General features: G+C 45.3%; 1 protein-coding gene across 7 annotated transcripts in view; it reads right to left on the bottom strand.

Moving 5' to 3' along the window:
* Positions 1 to 1,465: 1,465 nt before the first annotated feature.
* Positions 1,466 to 22,948, bottom strand: part of TULP1 (TUB like protein 1) — a 38,143-nt gene continuing 16,660 nt past the window's right edge. For 5 of the 7 annotated variants that reach the window (XM_044443664.1, XM_044443645.1, XM_044443672.1 and 2 more), the window contains 10 exons: positions 21,908 to 22,054; positions 19,703 to 19,816; positions 19,190 to 19,324; positions 16,154 to 16,251; positions 14,347 to 14,517; positions 13,164 to 13,276; positions 10,556 to 10,664; positions 8,829 to 8,927; positions 7,963 to 8,134; positions 1,466 to 2,560 (listed from right to left, as the gene is read on the bottom strand). In XM_044443664.1, coding sequence (XP_044299599.1) covers positions 2,427 to 2,560; positions 7,963 to 8,134; positions 8,829 to 8,927; positions 10,556 to 10,664; positions 13,164 to 13,276; positions 14,347 to 14,517; positions 16,154 to 16,251; positions 19,190 to 19,324; positions 19,703 to 19,816; positions 21,908 to 22,054 — 1,292 coding nt within the window. In that variant the 3' untranslated portion in view covers positions 1,466 to 2,426. The remainder of the gene's footprint in view (positions 2,561 to 7,962; positions 8,135 to 8,828; positions 8,928 to 10,555; positions 10,665 to 13,163; positions 13,277 to 14,346; positions 14,518 to 16,153; positions 16,252 to 19,189; positions 19,325 to 19,702; positions 19,817 to 21,907; positions 22,055 to 22,948) is intronic. The other 2 variants (XM_044443680.1, XM_044443688.1) reach the window with 2 other exon arrangements.

Consider the following 22,948-nt stretch of genomic DNA (forward strand, 5'->3'; position numbering starts at 1 on the left):
CTTTCCTGGTTTCTTGGCATCTTTCTTAAACTGCGGGGCAGCACTTGAGATGATGCCTAATTAATGCTGAGTAGAGGAAAACTAGTATTTCATGTGATTTGGAAGCAATATCAGTGCAGCCCAGAGTACCAGCTACCTTTCTTGAGCCACATCACATCATTGACTCATATTTAGCTTGTGATCTACTACAATTCTGAGATCCTTCTTGTTTGTAGTATTGTTGAGCCAAGTATCCCCAATCTTGTAAATTTTTTCCTGTATGCAGAATTTTGCATGTTTCCTTGTAAATGTCACTGTGTTGTTTTCAGCTCACTGCTCCAACCTACCAAGATCACGTTGAATTTTGTTTCTAATTTCTGGGGCAGTAGCTGTCCAACCCAATTTTGTGTCATCTGCACATTTGAGAAGCATTCCCTGAACCTCTCATCCTAATCATTCCTAAAACATGCTGAAGAGCACTGGTCCCAGCACTGTACCCTATAGTACCCCTCTTGTTCCCTTTCTCCAGTTTCAGAAGGTACCACTGATAAGTGCTCTCTGAGTCTGATTCTGTAGCCAACTGTGGATCCACCTGATAGCTGTTCCATCTAACCCACTTTTTGCTAGTGCGACTGGCGCACCAAAGCCGAGATATATTATGTCCACAGCATTCCCACAGTCTACAAGGGAAGTTGCCAGATCAAAAAATGACCTCAGATTAGGCAAGCAGGCTGTTTTGGCTTCTGGGAGTCACTGCACTGCTTTCTTGATGCTTGCAAGGTGGCTGCATGATCATCAGCTCCAACATGTTCAGAGATTGAATGTTTTTTCCTTTTCCTTTCTTGAGAGAGGGATATTAGCCCTTCTCCGGTCATCTGGCACTTCTTCCATCCTCCATGATTTCTCAAAGATAATAGAGTTGTGAGAGTTCCACCATTTCCTTTATTCCTCTAGGATACAGTTCAGCAGGCCCTGCAGCTCTGAACTTGTGCAAAGTAATCAGGTATTCCTTGATCATTTGCCTGTCAAGCAAAATCTGAAATTCTGGCCCTTCAGCTTGTATTTCACCCTTGCCAGGTCATAGAGCCTCTTTGGAGAGACAACTGAGCCAAAGTAGGAATTTAGCACTTCTGCCATTTCTTGGCCATCTGTTATGATTTCGCCTTCCTCACTAAGTCATTGAACTATGATTTCTTTTCTCTATCTTTTACTGTACACATATCTGAAGAAGAATTTTTGTTTTAACATTTGTGATTAAGCATCCCTGCTTATTGGTATGGTTTTATTGTATGGTTCTGTTTCTGATGGCTGACCTTCTGATGGCTGACCTTTTTGCTATGGACAGATAAATAAGCATGATACATTTCTAATATTCTTTTCAAACTTGAAATTCATTAGATTGCACTGTGTGCATTTGCTTCTAACGAGATTAGACTTACAGATTAGCTGGGCTGGCCATGATTGTTAAAAGACCAACAAACCAGAGTGTGTCCCACCTGTTGATCTTTTATTGATCATTATCAGTATGGGGGGAAAAAACCGTTCCTATTCCCATGTCAATCCTAACTTAGCAAACAGAAATATCTACCCTGCAAATAATCTAAAAAGGTCAAATACACCTGAGATTCAAACAACAGCTACTCTTCATTGTTAAAAAGTATCTGTATACAAGAAATAATGACATGATAGCCTGAGATGGTCAACTAGTTCCAAAATCCTTGAGACTGAGTAAATTAACAGAGAATTCCAAGAGAGAAAGATTGCCAGGGAGGGGGAGCATCTAGAGTCATGGCTTTTCTCTAAATAAGACGTTACACTGCTTTGCTTCACAGTGGCTTCTCCTATTTTCATGGAGGGAAAAAGAACATTATTTTTCACTAGGCTATTTTTCTCCCCTGGAGTTTTTTCTCTCTCTGCCTTTCTGTATGTTTCTATAAGTTCCATTGTACAACACAAGGTGGTACAAAGCAGAATTTAGACTTTACACAAGGTGTCAGTAGCAAAGAATGGCATCATCCAAGAAAAGATCGCATTAACTTCACCCTACAAGGAGCTGCAAAAGTGACTGGAAAACACCAGAAATACCTCATGTAGAAAAGCCCCCAAACGCTGCAGTTTAAAGGAGCTGTAAGTTGAGTTTAAGTTGCTGGGCTTGAGTATTGCTTCCTGCATAAGGCAAATGCCAAGAACATGTGTGTGCGTGTGGCATTACCAGCTAAGCCGACTTTGTGTCTAGGCACCCCTGCTTACTGATCCTGCAAGGTGTTCTCCAGTTGTGTACTGGCAACATCGAGTAATGCCACCTGAGCTGCCATTCCTTCGCACACCTTCTCCATTGCGTTATGTCATCAGACAAAGTTTTGCTTGCAGTTAGCCAGTTCAGACAGAAGAAACATTGCCTCATGACTGGACTCAGAACAGCCTCGGCACGATGAAGCTTGGCTGCACTATTCGCAGGCCAGCTTCCCATCAAAGCTAGACAGGGCGATGGCAAAGGCCTGCACAGCACACAGTGGATAGTTGTAGTCCATGGTAAAAGCGTCATCAGCCACACGGCCAAATTGCAACACGATGTAGTCAACTGCAAGAAAAGAGGTAAGGCACCATCAGATGAGCCAAGATCGGGCCCTGCCACAATGCCAAGGGAATAAAACTGGTAATGACAGCTTTTGGTCCTCCACGTTTTTCAGGGAAGGACTGAGCAAACAGTGATGGAGGAAGAGTGCAAACTGGTGATGGTGCCAAAGAGGGACTCTGCACAGGAGCTTCACCATGTGCTTGCCTTAAGGTGCAATCCTATGGCCTCGCAACATTGTCAGGGTGTGGGGATAGGATGATTTGGAGGCCCAGCTCCAAGGTCCTGTGACCTCAGAGCTGGGGCTTTGTGCCCTGGGGCCCCCACCCTCCCTCGCAGTCTGCACAGGAAGAATCTTGCCAGCTGTCTCTCTGAGGTCACAAATCAACCTTGGGGAAGAAGAAAAGCCACATGCTAGAGAGGGAGGGGGGAGCAGGCTGGGGCCAAAGGCTCTGACTGTTTTGAAATCGCACTCCAGCCTCCTTCCCTCCCCTTCCATGCCACTTCCCCTCAACAGCTGACAGTGGCTGTCTAGATAAACTGCAGGGTGTGGGATGCGGCAGGCACAAAAATCAACACCATGTCTCATGCTGGGTATTGGATGCATGTAAGATTCTGATTCTGGAGGCTTGCGTGCATTGAGGGCTGGGCAGAAGGACTGTACCCTGTGTGATTTAGTTTCCTTCAGGAAACACCCTTCCCCCTCCTGCCCAGGTATACTGACAGGGATACAGACTGTGCTACCAACACTAATGCTTATAAGGCACTGCTTATCAGATGACTGCAAGGCAGCCATGGGTCCCGTGTGGATATTTCTTTCTATTACACATTTCTCTAATGCTCTGCAGCCTCCCAAGTTGCCTGTGCTTTCTGGTCTGAAGAAGCCCTGTGGGAGACATGACCCAAGAGGTCTCCCCCTGGGCCTTAATTGAAATGTGGGTGGTCTGAGCTGGCTAGGCACCACTGGAACGAGACATGCACACTGCTCCACACCTCCCCAGTAAGGGAACTACGTGAAACCCAAACACAATCCAGGATTATTCCTCCAAAATAGTCTACTTTTCTCAACATCTTTTTGGAGGCAATTTCTTTATCCAACTGAATGAAAACGGTTGGAAAATATTCACTGCAACACTGGTTTAGAGTAATTGTTCTAACTGTGCTGTCATCCCCAGTGCATTTCTGTCTTCCTTAATTTTAAAAGCATGCTCTTATAAGATCTTTCTCGGATGCACTGCCACTCCAGAACAGAACCCGAATGTTCTTAAGATGTCACCCCCAGAGGTGAGCTTCCAGGCAAAGTCTGGTGGGAGCGGGTTTATTATCCAGAGTGCACCTTTTCTTTCAGTGCCGAGGCGGTGTGGCTCACACACCTCTGAACAAGGCTGTTCCACTCAGGACACTTCTCGTTAAATGCAAAACAAGAGAGCATGACGGGACAGAGAAGATCACAGCCGAGTTCAGGAGTTGACCAGCCACCTGCCAGGCAACAGATAACCGTTCTTTCAACAGAGCTACCAAGTAAGTACATTTCTTTTCCCAGCTGGGTAGGCAGAGCAGGGGGATCAATATGTTCCGCCTCCCCAGGAGACTTGCCCCCTGGCCAGAATTCCTCCCCAAGACATCTGCGGCATTCTAGTGGTCTTTCTGACTCAGTGCTTCAGTCGTGACTCCCTTTGTTACCAGTGAGGGTAACAAGAAATCTGTAAAAATAACTGGGGCCCTGAGCAGGTTCGTTCTGTCCTGTAATCCTACACCCCAGACAGTAACATCCCTGATTGGGCTGGACAGGTGACAAGCGGAGAAGCCGCTCACTCTGCAGAGTGGCTTGGCTGCTTCTCTGTCCTGCTGCTCCGATGCGAATTCCGTAGAGGGCCCACGGCCCCAACAGTCTCATCGCTCTGGAGAGGAAGGGAGTGCCCAAGTTAGACTGTTTTGTCCTCAGTGTGTATCAGAACTGCCAGTTCAAGCAAGAAACAGGACGTGCCCAAAGCACCATCGAGAGGCTTCTGACCAGATCCTCACAGCCCGACAGCACATACAGATTCCTAAAGAGGGTGGGTCCCCCTTGCACAAGTGGCTGCGTTCGATACATCGTTTGAGACGTGCAGGTGACATGACCCATATATAGGCTGGGTGGGAGTGGAGTCCTTTGACATGTGGCCTCCACCTGTCTTGCGGTCCCAACCTGCATTGGCCAGAGCGCCTGCTACTTGCATGGGGTTCCGCTGGTGCTAATGGGAGCATTCCCCCCTCCCCAGTGCAAACAGCTGGTGTAGGTCGTTTGAGCTAGACTGAGACCTCAGTAGAGGGGAGAGGGTTAAAAAGACCCTCCCACCTCTGCCAGGGTCCCAAGCTAGTTCAGACACCTGGCTATTTGCTCTTTAAAATATTTTAAAATGTTTAGTGAATGACATCTCTTCTAGTCTGGCTCTGTGACTTTATTTTAGTTTACTTCTTTGTGGTTAGTAAGAACATCTAATTCTTTCCCATGTTACTTTTTTGGTGGCTAAACAATGCCTAAACAAGCTTCAACTTTGATCTCTGCATTCAAGGAATGAATCAGACAGAACTAGAGATGGTTCATTTAGCTCCTTGTCACCTAAGGATGAGTGATCATGTAGTCCAGCCTTCCCCAGCTTGGTGCCTGCCAGTTGTACTGCTCTAGAGTTCCCAGCCAGTGTGGCCAAGGGTTGGAGAAGGCTGAGAAAAACAATAGCAGGGCTACTAATTTTTGGCGGGTGTTCGCAGTTCTGTAGAGAAATCTGTGAGGAGTAGGAGTGTCTCAGGTCAGCCAGACGTGGTTATGTGGCTGGAAATCTTACTTTGTGCAATCAGGAATTATGCTAACTCAGAATCAGAACCAGTGATGAAACCATCTGAATCCTGATTCCATAATCAAATATAGCTATGGGCATGTGGGTCTCAAAGGACAGCATTCTCACAGCTTGCACCTCACTGGTGCCTCTTAACCAAAGGGATACTCAGAGCACTTCTCTTGAACTGGAGACCACATATAGGCTGGGGGATTAAGTCCCCAGATGGGACCTCAGAATGTATGAGTGCCTCATAAAGTTATGCCCCAAGTGGTGAAGCAGATCCAGGAGGGCTTCCAATCTCAAAAAAACAAGCCACCAAAGTCTAGTTTACCTTTTGGGGAATGCACAGTGCCTAGCAAACAGTCCAAATTTTTATTCTACTCTCATGCTCCCTCTAGTGGAGCATCGATGCATGCCTGTTTGGCGGTCTGTCCTGACCCTGTGGTAGAACTCAGTATGTTCCCTTGCAGCAATGACAATTTTTCAGATTTCACAAAGATTTGTCTAACTGGAAAGTTAAGTGGCCTGGTTATGTGAAAACTGGGTGTGCTACCCAATATGAAACCTCTGCTTCAGAAGCAAGCAGCTCACTTCCCTAGAGTTGTTTTGGCATTTGTAAACACACCCACACCCATCACCAGAAGGCTGGCCCCATTTTTCTTCAGCACTTTGTTGTTGTTGGTCGCAAAGTCGTGTCCAACCCATTGCGACCCCATGGACAACATTCCTCCAGGCCCTCCTGTCCTCCACCATCCCTCTGAGCCCACTCAAGCTCACACCAACTGCCTCAGTGACTCCATCCAGCCACCTCATCCTCTGCCATCCCCTTCTTCTTTTGCCGTCAATTGTTCCCAGCATCAGGCTCTTCTCCAGGGAGTCCTTCCTTCTCATTAGGTGGCCAAAGTATTTGAGCTTCATCTTCAGGATCTGGCCTTCCAAAGAGCAGTCAGGGCTGATCTCCTCTAGGACTGACTGGCTTGATCTCCTTGCATCACATGCACCACTTGGGCAGGCGGGCGGGGGGGGGGGGGGGCTTCTCTGCAATCTCTGCTGTCTTTGTTGAAGCCAGCCTACCTCAGCCATGCACTTGGTGGCCTGATTGCCATTCGAAAGCAATTCCACAGAGGCAACTAAATGTGCTGCTTATGCAAAAGTGCAGCCAATGCAGAGATTTCTGTCACTGTATTTGGAAAACCCTCTTTTTCTTCTGAAAAGCTGTGTTCACGAGGTTGCAGCTCCAAGTGGCTCCCATGCCAGAGGCTGCACATTAGATCAAGTGGTTGCCTGAGCACCCTCTTATATAAGCGGACCTGCACGTATTCAGCCACACAGAAGACCTTTTAGGAGCCGTTGTGTGGATCAGCCCTCATGCAGCAGAGACATTGGAGCAGCTGAACCAACAGCATCTGTTTACCCAGCCTCCTCATGTGTTTGCTGTCCCTGATTCTGGTCAGTTTTCTAATTACAGTCGGTGAGGAACCGACATCCCAAGCAATCTATGTAGCAAAGCAGAGATGCGAAAGATAAATAAGCCCCAGCACAGCCCATATAATAACATTGCCCCTGTACCTATTCTATCAGCACCCTTTCTCTTCAGGATACAGGGGAACCCATCTTACACCTTCAGTCTTTAAAGTGTCAGTTCAGTTTACACCAATCCTCCAAATGTGTATTCCAGGCACCTCAAAAACAAGATTGCAGCTTCTGACACAGGGCCAATAGTGGTGGTGGATGTTCCACCACCGAGGCAGAGAATGGCTAAACTGCACACCTCGTGCATCCCATTTCCAAGCCTGCCTGCTCCTGGTCCTTGGGAAACTATTTAAATATTTTAAGCTATGTGCTTAATTACTTATGCACAACTATTGACACATGTACCTTGGGCCCTTGCTGCCCAGGGATGGAAAGTGGAGCAGATGTACAAGGGAGGAAACGGAACCTCAGCACAGAAACAAAATAGCTATCTGTGAAGCCATTGTTTGTTCCCTCAAAGGTAGATGCCTCTTCTCCTGGGACAAGCTTTGTTCAACGTGGAAGGCCAACCATATATACTACATTACCCAGACTGGCCCTTCTGGTAAATCTGTCAGCTGTGTGGATGGGCAGAAGACCGTTTCCAGTAGCAGTGCAGACATTAAGCAGGTCTGCATCCAGAGTAAGGAAGAAAATTAAATCTGCAGCACAAAAACGGAAGAGTTTCTAAAGGCTGCAATTCATCTGCTTTTTGTGGTCTGAGAGGATGGCTATTGCATACCTGAGGACCGGATGGGAAAAAATAGTATGTTTGGCCCTTCTGAGCCAGCTCATTCATGCATGCAGACAAAGCTGCCATCAGAAGTAACACAATTCAATGGGCACCCAAGAGCGACATAGAAATCCAGCTTCTCATGCAACTTGTTTGGCTTCTGTTTGTCCTCTGAGACTCTCTGTTTGTGAAGGGATGTCCTTTCCCAAGCCTGCACCTATTTGTTCCACCCAGAGTAGCAACAACTCTTGACCAGTCCTGTTTGACCACCTAAATTAGAGCCATTTGTAAGTAGCTCAAGGAAGTCTTCCCTCTCACAAGGTGAAAGGGCCAGTGGGACTTACGGTCATTGCTGTGCACAATCTGAAAGTTCTTGACAGAGGCATGAGTTACTCTGCCATGGAAGTTCAGCACGTATGACTGGGTCTCATCATTCCATACTGGGGCTTTATTATGCAGCTCAATTAAGTTGTCCATGAACTTATTCTGCCACCTAATGAGCAGCCCATCGTTATCCTGGAAAGAAACGAGAAAAGCACTAGAGCAAGTCATTAAAAATGCACCCCACTACCCTTGCTAACATTTCCCTGCCTAGAAGTAGATACCTCAAGGAATCACACATATGCACATAGCTGAAGCTGGTGCAACTCAGGACCATCCCTTCCTGATGTTATTTCCCCATCTACATCAACTGTGGGCAGCATCTTCATTAATACTGTGAGGTATTTGGGGGGCTGTGAAAGGATATGGGCCCCTGGCCCATATCCCCAGAATCTCCATCAATTCCTTTTGCTGCGAAATTTGTTAGGAAGGAATTAAGCCTAGGAGTCTAGGAAGGTGTCTTTTGCAGAGCCACATCTTTGGTCCCTCAGGCCCAGCACTCCATGCTGAGGGGCAGTACTTCCCCTGCAGATTTCAAGGAGATTTCCTTCCTGGTGCCACTTGGAGATGCCAAGAATTGATCATGGGGTGTCTGGATGGGAAGCTAGCACCTTGTAATGGAGACATGGCCCCTCTGGCAATGTACTGCTCTATTCCCTCCTTTCTCCAGGCAACTCCGGAGAAGGTTCTTACTCTGTCTTTAGTAAACCCATAGAGAGATGGCAAAGCAGGTTGCTGAGCCTATTTTCATGAGGCAGCGCCAGAGCCTCACACTGGCCCCGTGGCAGAGATTCTTGTGTCTTGTGTGATGGTCTTGTTGCTGACTTACGTTTCGGGGTCGAATTGGCACCCTCTCGTCGTCAGAGTTCATTCCAGGTATGACCACTGTCATTTTTCGAGGTCCCTTGAATCCTAATACATTTGTTTCCTAAAACAGAAACCCAGAAGCCTCATAACTGAGTTATCATTATGTATTATCCCCCCAAAGACGAGGGGTTCATTTATATTCCCACAACATGAGGGTATCATGCCCTTGTCATTATATACTCAGGGTGGTTTACAGATTCTCTGGATGATTTCATGACCTTCCAATTTCACCTTCTAGGTGATGTCATGACCCTCCAGCAGTAAAGTCTAACCAGCACATTTGATAAATATTTTTAGAGCAGGGAAAATGTTATTTGATTTTGAAAGAAAGTGCGATTTCCTCCGGTGTATTTGTGCTGTTCTGCTGTACCACAGTGCTGCCTAAAGCTTATGTAGCAAAAAGGCAGCAAAGGAACTGCTCCTTGTGCAGAGATCAGATCTCAGTGCTGTGATGAAACCAAAAACAGATACAAGCCTTTTGTAGCAAAGCTCTTCAGCTTAAAGTATTTATTCTGTTAGTCTCAAGCTTGGGCTGTACCTGCACCACAGCTTGCCTTCGAGGTTTCTGTAATGTTAGAAGGGCTCGACTCACCGCTCATATCACTTTTTTGTTGATCTGGAAAGCCTGTTTGCCAGAGATCAGCAAACTTCAGACTGTTTTTTTAAATGAGAGCTTCAAGGTCAACAAGTTGGAGCCAGGTGTAAAATAATGGCTCAGGAGGATGGACATACACCTAGAATCACCCCCTCAGTTCAGCCCAGGATTTATTTCCAGGGTCAGAATTTGGTGCACGGTCCTTTTCCCAAACACCTGAACTCTATTTCAGGTCATCCCTCATTTTTTTTCCAGTCTCCTAATTTATGAGGGGGAGCACTTGTTGCCACTAAAGGATTGGGGACCAGAAACTCCTTTTGATCTCTGTGAATCTTCAAGAGGTTTATAAGGAGAGCCTGGTTATCTTCAGCCTTTAGCAAGAGCATGGAACTTCAGCCCCGGCATCCAAAGCTGGCTCTCGTGGGTTCACCCCTTTCCCCAGACCACCAGTGGGCTCACTCTTTTTTAATCCACTCTGAAAGACTGAAACACTCCTAAGGCTTCATTACTGGCAAGAGGAACTTTAAGCTAACATATGCTGAGTTTGGAGTATTTGGGCCTTTGGCTCTACCCACATCATGGAGATGGAATTTGGCCTTTGGGAGGAAAGAACAGTCTTCCCCAGCCTGGTGCCTTCAGCTCCCATCAGCCCCACCCAGGAGGCTCCTGGCCACCACTTGTGGATATTGGGAGCTGTAATCCAAATAATTTAGAGGGCACCAGATTGGGAATGCCCGGCTTACGGAAGGAAGCAGTCACTGAACTGGACATTGTGTTAAAGAGGTGTTGTCAAAGATGCATGCAATCTCTTTCTGACATCACAAAGAGAGAAGATCCTGATGAGGAGCAAAGTCTGCACAAAGGGATAAAGTGAGGCTTGCAGCAACTTGAAGCATTGCCTTGTCTGTTGATAGAGTATCATGCCCCCATTCCAGATGGCTTGGACTACAACTCCCATTATTTCCAGCCAGCACAAACCCTTAAAATTCCCTTCTTGCAGATACCCACAAGCATGAAAGCCCAACATGTTCCAGCCACTGCAAATGGCTGTGCAGAAGGGCCAAAGGGAAGGAGTGCACCAGCTGGATACTTACATAAATGACAGCTGCAAGCTCCTGGCGCACGTTTGACCAATCGGCATTTGCTCTGTCAGGATTTACGCCATTATCAAACACTGAAAACCGAGTGCCCATCAAATTGGACCTGAAAGAAACAGCAGAAATCAGGCTGGAGAGATGCGAGTTAGGAGAGAGCTCTTTGCCACCCTTCTATCATAATAGCCACCATGCCTTGGACTTATTATTTCTTTCATTATTATACTGCCCAATAACCAGAAAGGCTCTCAGGGTGTTTACAAAGTTAAAACATACAAACAAAAACAATAGCAATAAACGACAGTAATAACAGGAAACCCAAGACAACTAATCAAATTGGCACATAGGTCCAGCAGCAGCATCTAATAAAACCATATTAAAAGTACAATTTTAACTATTAAAATGTTTGGAGAATAAAAGGGTTTTCACCTGACATCAAAAGGAGAAAAGAGTAGGCAAGAGGCATACCCCTCTGGAGAACTTATTCCAATGATGGGGTGCTATAAGCAAGCACGCCCTTCTCCTGGTCATCATCCCCCTTCCTTCCCGGGGTGGAGGTAGCTCCTTGAGAAGGACCCCAAAGGCCTGGGTAGGTACATATCAGATAAGGCATCCCTTCAGATCACCTGCCCCCAAGCCATGCAGGGCTTTAAATGTTAGTACAGGCACTTTGAATTGGGCCCCGACTTCAACTGGCAACCAGGGCAGCTGAAAGAGGGCCAGCATGATATGATCTCACCGGCCACTCCCCATTAACAGCCATGCACTTGCCTTGTTATGAGTGTGTGTGATTTAGTGAGGAAATATGTCAGGGTGCAATGGGACAAGTTCATCGATCAGGGCCTCTTCAGTATTTCCAGATGCTCAGGCCTGTGACACAGAGACCAAGCTTTCTTCTTCCTTGGCTAGAACCAGCTAAGCCACTTTTTCCTCAGGGATAATTCCCTCTCCTATCTGATAACAAGAAGTTGATCTCCATAAAGCCTTCTCCAACCTTGCGTCCTTCAGGTTTCTTGCACGACAAGTTCCACATCCAAATACAAGGTTAGAGACCTTAGAATTTATAGCCTGATACATCTGGAGGACACTTGGTTGTGGAAGTCATGATTCTTGCTTGGGGTGCAAGAAATCCAGGGTTCAGTTCCCAGACAAATCACCCTGCTGGAGGAAATGTGGGCACACATTAAGGGAGGGATTATAATTCAGTGGCAAAGCATGCTTTGCGTTTGAGGGGTCCCTGGTTCATTCGATCCCTGGCATCTCCTGGTAGAGCTGGCAACAGCTGAAATTCTGGAGAGCCACTTCCGGTCAACATAGCAATCCTACACATAACAGGCTCCGAGTCCTTATATAATCCAGTCTGTTATGGGTGGTAGAAGTGCTTTTATCCTTTGCCTTCCATTGTGGTCCCAATCTGGATCAGGGTGGTGGCGGCAGAGTGACTTTTTGTACTACCAAAAAAGAATCTAGTCATTTTGCTGGCTCCTTTGGGGCAAGGCAAATGGAAAGCATACAGAGCAAATCTGGATCAGGGCTGTAGTTGGAGGCAAAAATGTTAAAGCCACATTCCAGGGTCGTTAAGCCAGATTGGCCAACGGTAAATTGCTGCTTTTCCACGCTGGCTGTCTCTTTGCACCCAGCATGGAAGTTAAAGAAGGTGAGGTGATGCTAAGGAAGAGAGGAGCCAGATGGGAAGCCTCAGACCCAGCCAGAAGGTGGGAGGTTCTGGGTGGGTAGTCAATACTCTGAGCTGGATGGGCCAGTAGCTGGATTTCAGTATGAGGCAGCTTCCTCTACTCTGATTCCACCCATCCGAAAGTCTTGATTCTCTATAGGATCAGATGGACCAATCATGTTACAGTGAAAGGGAAAGAAGCACCCAGATCTAATTTCAATTTGTGATTCCAGCTAATGGAATATTTTGTGCAATAGTTTATGTGCATACACTGAATTTTATGGAAGATCCAAAAGTCATTGTCTTCCTCTGGTAAAACTTCTGAGTTTTCCCCTGCATTCTTCTTCTTTTTTTCTTACTGCAGAAAATCCATCGGGGAAAAAGACAGAATAAGCTGCAAAATGCCTCTGATTGGTAGTCCTAAGAACAGGAAGCATTTTCTGTCCCAGCCTTCCCCAACCTGCTATCATCCCACTCGGTGCCAAATTTGTCATATTTTTGGTATCAGGTCAAGAGAGCCCTTTTTGCAGAAGACTTTAAAGACCTCTCTGGTTTTTAGCCAGGTGCCTTTTATTCTTGGCCAGGTCTTCTTAATTATTACTTTTTAAAATATCCTTATGCTATTTTAAATCGTTAACTCTTGTTAGCTGTTTTTAGCTATTGTCTTTTACTTTTATACTTTTTGTAAACCACCCAGAGAGCTTTGGCTATGGGCAATATAAAAATGTGGTGGTGGTGGTGGTGGTGGTGGTGGTGGTGGTGGTGGTGGTGGTGGTGGTGGTGAAGAAGAAGAAGAAGAAGAAGAAGAAGAAGAAGAAGAAGAAGAAGAAGAATCTGTTGTTCTACCATAGTGTCAAACCAGCATGCCCCACATAGTATGATGGTTTTGCTTCCTCAAAGGATCCCACATTTTTTGTCATTGGCAGACCTAACCTCAGCTTTCCAATGAAGTTCTCTCCACCACGGGACAGGTCAGTAGGATCAATAGAAATTAGGTAATTAGAGGTCTTGCTCTTCTTGCGCTTACGACCAGCCAGTAGAAAAACCTGTGAGAGAACATGAGAAGAGCCATCCTGAAGCAGGCCAGTGTCCACCTAGTCTAACGTTCTGTACACACAGCTGCTCACAGGATCCTTTCGGCAATTCAGGTGTTGGAGACTGCAGCAACCCTTTTAACTCGCAGCTGATTGTACGCACACGCACACACACACTCAATATGTAGACTGATTACCATATTCAAAAAATCTCATTGCAGTTTATATTACAAAAATTAAAACACAAATTTAAGATACTCAAATGATCTAACTGTAATGTATACATACATCCACAGGTACCAGACTTGGCCACAACTCCCTTACACATACCCACTTGGGATGATAGGAGTTACACTTAAACACTTCCGGGAAACACTTTCCCCATGTTTAAACACTTTAAACACTTTCCCCATGGGGAAAGTGCCCATAAACTAAACTCTTTAGGTGCTGCTGAAGCATTAATTTCTACAGCTGCATGCCCCAAAGCCCGAGTCTTCTCCCTGATCTTTGCTAACTCAACGTTTTTCATTGAACTCCCAGTTTTACCTGGATGCTCAAGATACCAGAACCACCTGATGCCATGCCTAATCAAAGATGATTATAGTTAGGTATCTTAGGGATTGCAGAGAGATTTTCATGCTTCCTTTAATTGGTTAGATGACCTCTTGAGATATTCAGATAAAATCCTCTCCCAGAAGCACCAGCTTGCATTTCTAAAGAAGCTGCCATTGGTATCAGTGGAGACTTCCAAGGAAACTGAAAGATTTTTTGTTGGGACCATGGTAGAGAGAGAATTAAAATATGGTTCTGATGCTGCTTAGGCTCTCCACCTGCCCCCCCCCCCCCCCCCCCCCCCCGTGCACAGCTATTTACAAAACAAAAACAAAATATGAACTACATTCATGCAATCAATGTCAGGTGCAGGCCTTAAAATTAGGCAGGAAGTCCCACTGAGTTCAATAGGACCTACTCCTAAAATATGTTTATAAGACTGCAGTCTCAGAACCAAACTGTAAGTGATTTAACTACATGTCCTTCTTTCTTTTTTCACAAAAGGCAAGGGCTCCCCTTCAGCTACTCACCTTTTTGTCATTATCAAGGTGAAGGTAGTAGGTAGGGTAGAGGCCCCGATCCATCCCCTTCTTATCTCGAGTCACCCGGCACTTGATGGTCACTCCTTGAGGTGCAGGCCGCAGCACAAAATCCTCCAGGTTGTCCACCTCAATGACTGGGGAAGGAGGCCTTTCTTCCTTCTACACTCCGGCACCGAAAGAGAAGAGAGGTTGGTTTAGTGAGCACGCCGCTCCAGGCATTTCAGCTTGGCCATCCCATGTGGGCCAGTCTGTCATCAGGCTAAGCTGTCCTGGAGAATAAGCCACCAGGGGACTTGTTTCCTTACCAACGAATGTCCCTCCCAACTGAGCAGCAGGCTCACGGCAGCTTGGCATGGCTTCCTTCTCCCTCAGTCTTCCAGCCTGCCAATGTCCAGTGTCCTTTGAAGGGCTTCTGCATCCTTTCCCCTGTGCTGAGAGACTAACCTCCTGGCTACCCTTCCTAGTCTTACTGCCACACCCCTTTCCAGGGGCAGCAGATCTCACTGGCAAGGGAGAAGGCAGTCTGGAGGCCGGAGTGGCACGGACCTTTACACAGTTCTAGGCAGGTGGCTCTGAGCTATGAGTATAGCTATGAGGCTGGGCTTGGACATCATGCCAAGCTACCCCAACAGTCCTCCGACAAGCCACGCGTTTCCAGGGTGGCTCGTGCATGTTTAACAAATCAATGCTGACTTGTCGTGCTGGGTTTGCCTGTCACAATAAGCTTTGCCAGCACCAGCAAGACTCTCAGCCCAACTTGGCTTGTCACACAAATCCAGTGATTGTATTTCATTGGCTTCATGTGTGTGACCTGGATCCCTTGGGTGTTTCATTTATTACATTTCAGTACCACTCAATAGAGAATTTTCTCTTTGCAGTTTACAGAGATAAAACGCTTCAAAAATACAGTACTACGGACAATATAAAAACAATCTAGCCTGACAAGTATAATCAAGTCACATTCAAACGATATTCTGTGGCTCAATTAAGGAACTACCATATGCTGCCAAGTACCTTGGAGTAGAGGAAAATCTTAACCTGGCACTGAAAAAAATAACAATATTCATATTTTATAGTGTGCTTATCATATTCTATGGATTTTGTAAACTACCTGGATAGTCTTTCCTGTTGGGCAATATCGAAATACAATTAATAGTAGTAATACTGGCTCCATAATAGGAGGAACTGTCATCAAGGAAGGCCCTCTTTCTGGTTGCCACCCACCGAGCCTCCTTCATCCCACCTTGCACTGCAGCGGGTTTTATGCTCTCTAAGTTCTGGTTCCATGCAATTCCATGGTGTGCCCCTCTGGAATCTCTGATGTGCAGGGGGCCCTGGAGGAACATGGAGACAAAGTGCCAGGTCACATGGGATAGGAGGCTGGCCTCCATACGAATTCTCAGCTCAGCTCTCTGACCTCCAGGAACAGAGTGCTGAACATCAGGGGAGCTTGTAAAAAAAGCCAGGTGGCTGTAAAGGTAAATATGAACGCTATCTAGGTGTTTGCTTTCATTCTACTGTCTATTCTGAAAGCTGGTCCTATCTAAAGAAAAGTGAGTAGTCTGGGCAAACAGGCCCTGTAAGATTGTTGTGTGTTGTTTCTTTCTGCTTTTTGTTATGGTGCACAGAGGTGGCTGGTGTCATTAACATGCCATCTTCTTCCTAAGGTGCCTGTAATTGTTTGGTGCAGGGATGGGTTTGCTAAAGAAGCAGCTCTTAATTCTTCTGATTTTCTTATATCACGAAACAGACTTTGGAATTCCCCTCTGCCCTTTGAACATTCCCAGCTGGTTACCTTCTTGGACTTCTTTGCTTTTCCTTTCCTGTTGGTGTTCTTCTGAGCTGCTTCTAGGGACTCTTCCTCACTTTCATTTTTAGCGGCCTTGAGGAGAGCTGCAGACACAATAACTCAGTGACAGCCTGACAAGTATAGAAACCTACACCCAGGTTTCCTGACTGGCCTTTATCAAAGCAAAGTAGTACAATCTGAATAGATTCCAATGAACCCCTCCCTTTTGTTCTTATCCACTCTTCTCAGAAAAGCTAGAATTACAAGTATGATCTGGATGAGAGTATTTCATTTTATAGATTTCTAGCCCCCTTTACAGGGGAAAACCCCATATAAAGCTGCATCGATTACAACAAACTTCAACTTACAGATTAATTAATTAAAATAAGAAATTAAAATGATATACTGTATATTAATCAGTAAAATAAAATAAATAAATGTCAGATAACATCTCAGAAGCATAGAACATTAGAATGGAACAGGGTTCCTGACTGGAATAAATGAAACTTTAAGATTCTTCTAACAACCAGAAAAAAAGAACCCATATGCTCTTCCTGGGGCCAGCACAAAACGGCCCCTGCACTCTTATACTGCTCACTGTGTGTGCGCGTGCGTGCGGAGCGGGAGCGAAGCTGGGGGACATGTGCCCATATTCATACGGGGTGTGGTTTTGGTTTGGTGATCTAATGTGGTGATGGGGAGAGAGCCCCCGGATGGCTGCTGGAGAACAAGAAGTGGGCACTGTTCTTGCTTCCATGTAATATGAAACAACCTTTAAAACAAAAAGTTGCCCATTGCTAACAAGGCAAGTCCCAAACTGGAGGATTCAATGGAGAGGGATTTTGGAAAAAGAGGGATTTCAATAGGAAGGGCTTATTATCAGAGAGGAGGTCCTATGAAATATGCGATTCTAATTTTTTAAAAAGACGTTGATGAACATATGCCTGCATCCATAAGGGTTTGAAAATTAATTCCATTTGGTGAACTGATGCAGGGTTGGGGGAGTTTTCCTCAATAGTCAGCAACCCTAATGGACCAGTTGGAAAAAGGGTGCTTACTTAAAGACTGCGAGAATGAAGAATTCTGCCACCAAGTTGTCTGTGTATGTGTTGGGGAAACAAACCATGACGAACAGCCTGATTGTCTGTTGGGAGTACCATGGGTGGTCCAGCAAACAGCTAGCCCATGGTGGCTCATTCACAGAATGGCTTTGTGCAACGTGGAAACCCAACAACAGTGTCACAAGCCACAATGGGAACGGATGCAAAGAGCAGGTGGTTGGTCTCAGCCCTTGAAACAGCTTGCCTTTATTTTCAGGCTGTAAAAGCTGAGAAGGAACAGATGGTGCACTGGCTATATCCATTTCTGACTCAATTGAAATTATGGCATGTTTTTATCTGCAAAATGTAATACAATGGCAAATTACTCTCAGTTCGACCAACTGACTTTAAGGGTTCAACCAACTGACTTACTGGTCTTGCACTAAGTGGGTTCAGGAGAGCACAGGATTGTGTCCATAATCACTTAAAGCACAGCACCACCATAACTATTTGTATAAAATTGAGTTCGCTTCTGATCACCTGCCTTTTCTGAGAGGCTATTTGAGGGAAGTCCTTGGTTGCAGTGTCCTGGACTTTAACCCTGAAGTCCAGCCCTCACTGCACCACTATTTGGCAAGATGCATTTGGTGCTCCCTCCGTGTGTGTTAGTGTGTACATGCACACACAAATATGCAGAATCAGAACTTAGTAAGAAAACACTTTATAGATGCCTAAATACTGGGACATCAGGCATAAAATGAAATGAAAATGTATAAGAAGTATAAGAATCCAGGCCAGTCTTAAAGCTCTGCATACATTACCACTTTTCCATTAACATGATCTCACAAAGCAAGATAGCAAAGCATAATACGCCAAGGCACGGCAGGAACCAGCTCTACCAAGGGTGAGGCAAGAAACTGGAATGCATTGGAGCTAACAGGAAGTTAGCTGAGGTGATGCAGTAAAGCAGGACATGGCAGGTTAAGGCAAGAACCAAATGCAGCAAGGATCAGGCAAGGTGCAGGAGCCAAGCTGCACCACCAGCGGGGGAAGACCTATACGGCTTCCTCTTATGTTGCTCTTCCCTCAGGTCTCCCAGCTGGCACCCAGCTGGAGGTGGAAAGCTCCAGCAAGGCCTGGGACTGAACCTGAACACAGTGAGTGGTTGTTATGGTACTGGCCATCAGACAGAGCTCTTGAACAACTCAGATCCTGACAAGATGACTGCAAAGTTGATATGTGAGTTGTTCCCAGCAAGAACCGGTAAGATGTAGCAGTTAGAGTGTTGGACTGGAACTCGGGAGATTTTTGTTCAGGTCCCCACTCCTCCACGAAGCTCCCTGGATGGCTTTGGGCCACTCGTGGATGCTCTGCCTAATTCACCTCACGGGGTTGTTTTGACAACATACAGAAGAGGAAAGCCTTGTACGTCACGTTGGGTTCCGTGCAAGGAGAAACGAGGGTTATACACGTGATGTAACAATAAATCACAGTCCTGACCACAGAGAGCTGTAAAATTAAAATTAGCCCCTTGAATTCAGTCCAGCTATGAACTGCCAACTAGTGCAGATGTAACTGTCTGCTGAGTCAAACCTTTCAAAAATGAGACAGTTTCTGACATTTCTGGACTGACTACAATGATTGCATGAATCAGGGCTTCCCTATCTAAGGCAGTCATTGTGCCTTCATAACTGAGGATGCTTCACAAGATGTTGTGAAGATCACAAGATGTTACCCCAAGGTTTTTGCATATTTTCTGAGGTGCAATTAAAGGGCTAGCATACTACAAAACTCTACCAAATGGCCATGTATTTTAGTAATTCTGCTATTCTGCAGCACCATCTTGTGGTTATGTAAGGAAATATATAGACAGCCAGAGAAAGAACCCCTGCAGCAGTGGTGCATCTAAGAGTTCATCTTCCTTCTGCAAAGAATGGAGAAGCAGGAGCCTCAGTTAACTCCTTCAGATGATCATGGTCTCAAAGGCTGATATCATGCATACCTTTCTTTTTAGTTTTCTTCTCCTTAAGAACTTGTCCTGAAGCCTGAAACATTGCAGCTGCACTCTTCTTTGGATCAGTTTTGGTTGGCTTGGTGCTAGAGTCAGAGTCTTCTTCTGCCTCACTATTTTTGAGATCTATAGTTTTATGCAGAAGGGAATCAGTTAGGTTGCATTCTTCGAAATATTTAGCAATATCCCAGTGGAAATTTCCAACTTTACCACAAACCTTCTGCAGGCGTTAATTTGCAGAACAGTAGAACGGTTTGGCCAATGCAAGATCAAAACATTGGAAGCAACATTGCAAGATCAAAACATAACGCCACTCTTTAATTCCTGGTAACAGTAAAGTGGGGGAGGGGGATAAACCTTTCCCCAGTCCAGGTTGCATCACCCCCTGGTGGCTTTCCTGAGTGGGTACCGAGGAGCAGAGATCTAATTTAGCCCTGAGTGGTTCAAATCACCATAGAATAATACCAACAGGTAATGGAAGACTGAGGCTGGTGAAGGCTTCACCTTTCTTTTTCACTTTTCTGTCTTTCTTGTCCCCATTCACTTGGAACACAGAGGCTGGATCTTTCTTCAATGTCTTTGTGGTTCTTGCCTTGATGTCAGGCTCAGGTTTTTCTCCTGTCCAAGGAGAAAGAATTTGAGTTTTACTAGGATGGGGTTGTGCTTGGAGGAGAGAGTGAGTGAAAAGAGGGTGAAGAGAAAAACAACAGTCCAAAGGAATGAAGGCAGGGATGGGTCAGATGAGGAAAAGATAAGCGTGATTATTCAGCTTCAAGGAGTGAGAAGTAGAAAAAGAGATTAAAAAATGAACTAGTTGTTAAGGGATTTGCAGGTGACCTCAAGGGTCTAATATTGCCTTTGATATCCACAAAGTCATCTCTTTGTCTTACTAGCATCTCTGCTCAGATTTTTCCTAGTCACCCATGATGGGCTGTTGTATGAAACCTGCTGACAAAAACAGCTGCAGTCTTTTCTCTAAGTGCATGAGTGATGAAACGGAGAAAAATGAAGGCTAGAGGAAGGGGTGGTGTGGTGACTGCAAAGTACACGGCCTGTCCCCTCTGTTCACATCATATGAGAGGAATGGGGCTTACTGCCAGGTTAGCAGGTACAGACAAATGAATATCGCACCTAAAAAAAAAAAGAGTGTCTATTTTCATGTTACTGGTTGATGGTGCAGAAGTTTATTTTTGGCAGCAGTCTATTTCAGTTTCTGCTCTACTTCTAGTATTTTATAAGATTTTCTAGGATTTGGTATTTTATATGCAGGATGTGGCAATTGTGTTTTAAAAATCTATCATTGCAATGTATTTCATTATCAATATGTCAGGAGGACTAATAAAGCATCCAGTTGAACCACTGCCTCTGCTATGAAGGCCAGGCTGTGTCTGTTTCAGCTCCAGGCAGGACTTTGACCTCTTCTTCCTACATACACAAATGTCTATTTCTATGGCAAAGCAGGGCATCCCCTTTTATGATCCCCCAATGAAAAACCACTGGATTGTATCCAGCTGTGTCTTTGTACTAACAGAAAACATTTTCACTCAAGCATGACAGAGCACCTGCCAAAAGCTGCTCCTGAAAGTCAGGGATCCCTTCAGAAGAGTATGGGATGCGACAAAGACAACTCCAGTAGTTAAGAAGGATTGGTAATATTCAAGTGACCCACCCTGGTTGAGCAGAGGGGCCTTTCGGATAGAGCAAAGTCATCAATGGACTGGATGCTACTTGGAAAATCCAAGCAAATTGTTCAGGATCACAGAAGAAATCTATCACTTATAAAAAGATTTTGATTCATAATAATGCTATAATTATTAATTTTGCCTGGTGAACCATAAGGAGATCATTAGCACTTTAGGTCACAAGGCGGTAGGGAACTTTCCTTCCTAGCCGTCCAAGCAATGAAATAACCCATCAAGGCTCTCTGGGCAGGGGAATACAAGGCATATACAAAACTCACCAAGTTTCTGCTTTGAGGACAGGGGTGCAAGGGAGAGGGAAGGCTGTATTGCAGCTGTGCAGAAGGGCAGGACAGAGAACCTACTGTATGTTTTCCCACCCTCCTAGTTTGTGAGCATCTTCACAGAATGAATGTATTTCATGCCTGGATGGGAAATCAGTTCTGTAGAAGTCATAGGCTTTTATTATGCCTCATTCAAGGAATTTTCTGGGTGCTCCAGATGGCATCCTTTCCCTTTCTTAACTCTCACATGTTTTCTTCCAGCTTTTTCCTTGCCACAGAAATCCAGTAAGGCAGACAAAAAGGAATAGCTGCCCAATGCCATCTGACTGGCAGTGCTTGAGGGCCTCTACTGGAACACCCCTACTGCATAAAAATAATGTTCTACCAGCCCAGCTTTTAAAAACATACTGCATTAAGGTAGGCCTGATCCAATGGAAAACAGAAACAGAAATGAGTAATGAAATGAAAAGAGTCCATCACATAATAGTCAGGAGCTGTCAAGTACCTGATCATAATATTCGCCAACAGGCCTTTCCTTCAAGACATAGACATACCACCAATGCCATGATTGCCCCCAATGTTTTCTGGGAACTGTAGTTTTGATGAGGGTGGTGAGAATTTTTAAGAATTCCTAACACTGCTCACCCCTGAATTACAGTTGCTGCTGATCCCTTGGGAGATGAATTGAGTGTAAAATAAATATATCTGTGTTACAGGGTGATCTTTTGACATTCAAGTCACTGTACCTTTACTTCTGGGCTTTCTTTCCTTAATTTCATTGGACGGAATGTCTTTGTGGATCTTCCTTTTTGGCTTTTTTGGTGGATCTTCGCTTTCTACCTCTTCCTCTTCCTCCTCTTCCTCTTCCTCATCATAATCTTCTTCAGAGTCCTCTAGAGGTTTGAGGTTTTAGGACAAAAAGGGGTAGAGAAAGGGAAGGAATAAAAACCGGGGAGGCAAGACACTGCCTCCTGGTGTGTGTGTGTGTGTGTGTGTGTGTGTGCGCGCGTTTTAGAGGTAAGGACTTCCCTGTTGAATAGCCAGTCACTGTTATGAAAACAGCTATTAAGGACTTGTTCACAGTGTTGTGAACTGTGCGCTTACTGCACTTCTTTCATTTGCATGATTTTCCCAAATGAAGTGACTTGCTTGCAGGCTTTGGCAGTTTCATCAAGATGTGGGAGGAAACTGGCAAGGCTCTTTAAAAAGAGCCCATTCAAATGTGTTTATTACACATTTGAAAAAATGCACAGTCTTCAAATTAAGCCTTTGATTGCTATGTCTGTCATAGGGATTATTAACTCTACAGGTAGAGAAAATAAGAGCACACATTAATATGAAATGTTGGCTGCTTGGAACTGGAAGGGATACAAAACTATGCATTAAGGGTACATCATTTACACATCATTTGGGAGCCCATAAGAGCTTCTGGAGGCCAAGAAGAACCAAGACCCTCTGACCATGATGTTCAAATTACAACAGCTGAGCTTTCCTGCCCTGTGGTGCCCCACTGAAATTGCAACTGGTCCTTAGAGGGGGAAAGGAGTCATATGGGGGGCTAGAAAAGGAAGGAGGCTGGGCTTGTGAAGTTGTGCTAATTAGTGGCCCAGACTCCCCCTCCCCTCCCCCTTTGCAGACCCTAAATCTAGACAGCTGGAAATGGTCATCCAGATATATTATAGGCCATGGGCAGTAGTGCCTTCAGAAATCACCACATGATACCATATACTGGAATACTCATAAGCCTTCGGCTTTTGAGATTTATGAGCATCTGTTGCAGGGATGAC

The sequence above is a fragment of the Varanus komodoensis genome, unplaced genomic scaffold (assembly GCF_004798865.1).
Source record: "Varanus komodoensis strain SLA01 unplaced genomic scaffold, ASM479886v1 scaffold1, whole genome shotgun sequence".
In the NCBI taxonomy this organism is placed as follows: domain Eukaryota; kingdom Metazoa; phylum Chordata; class Lepidosauria; order Squamata; family Varanidae; genus Varanus; species Varanus komodoensis.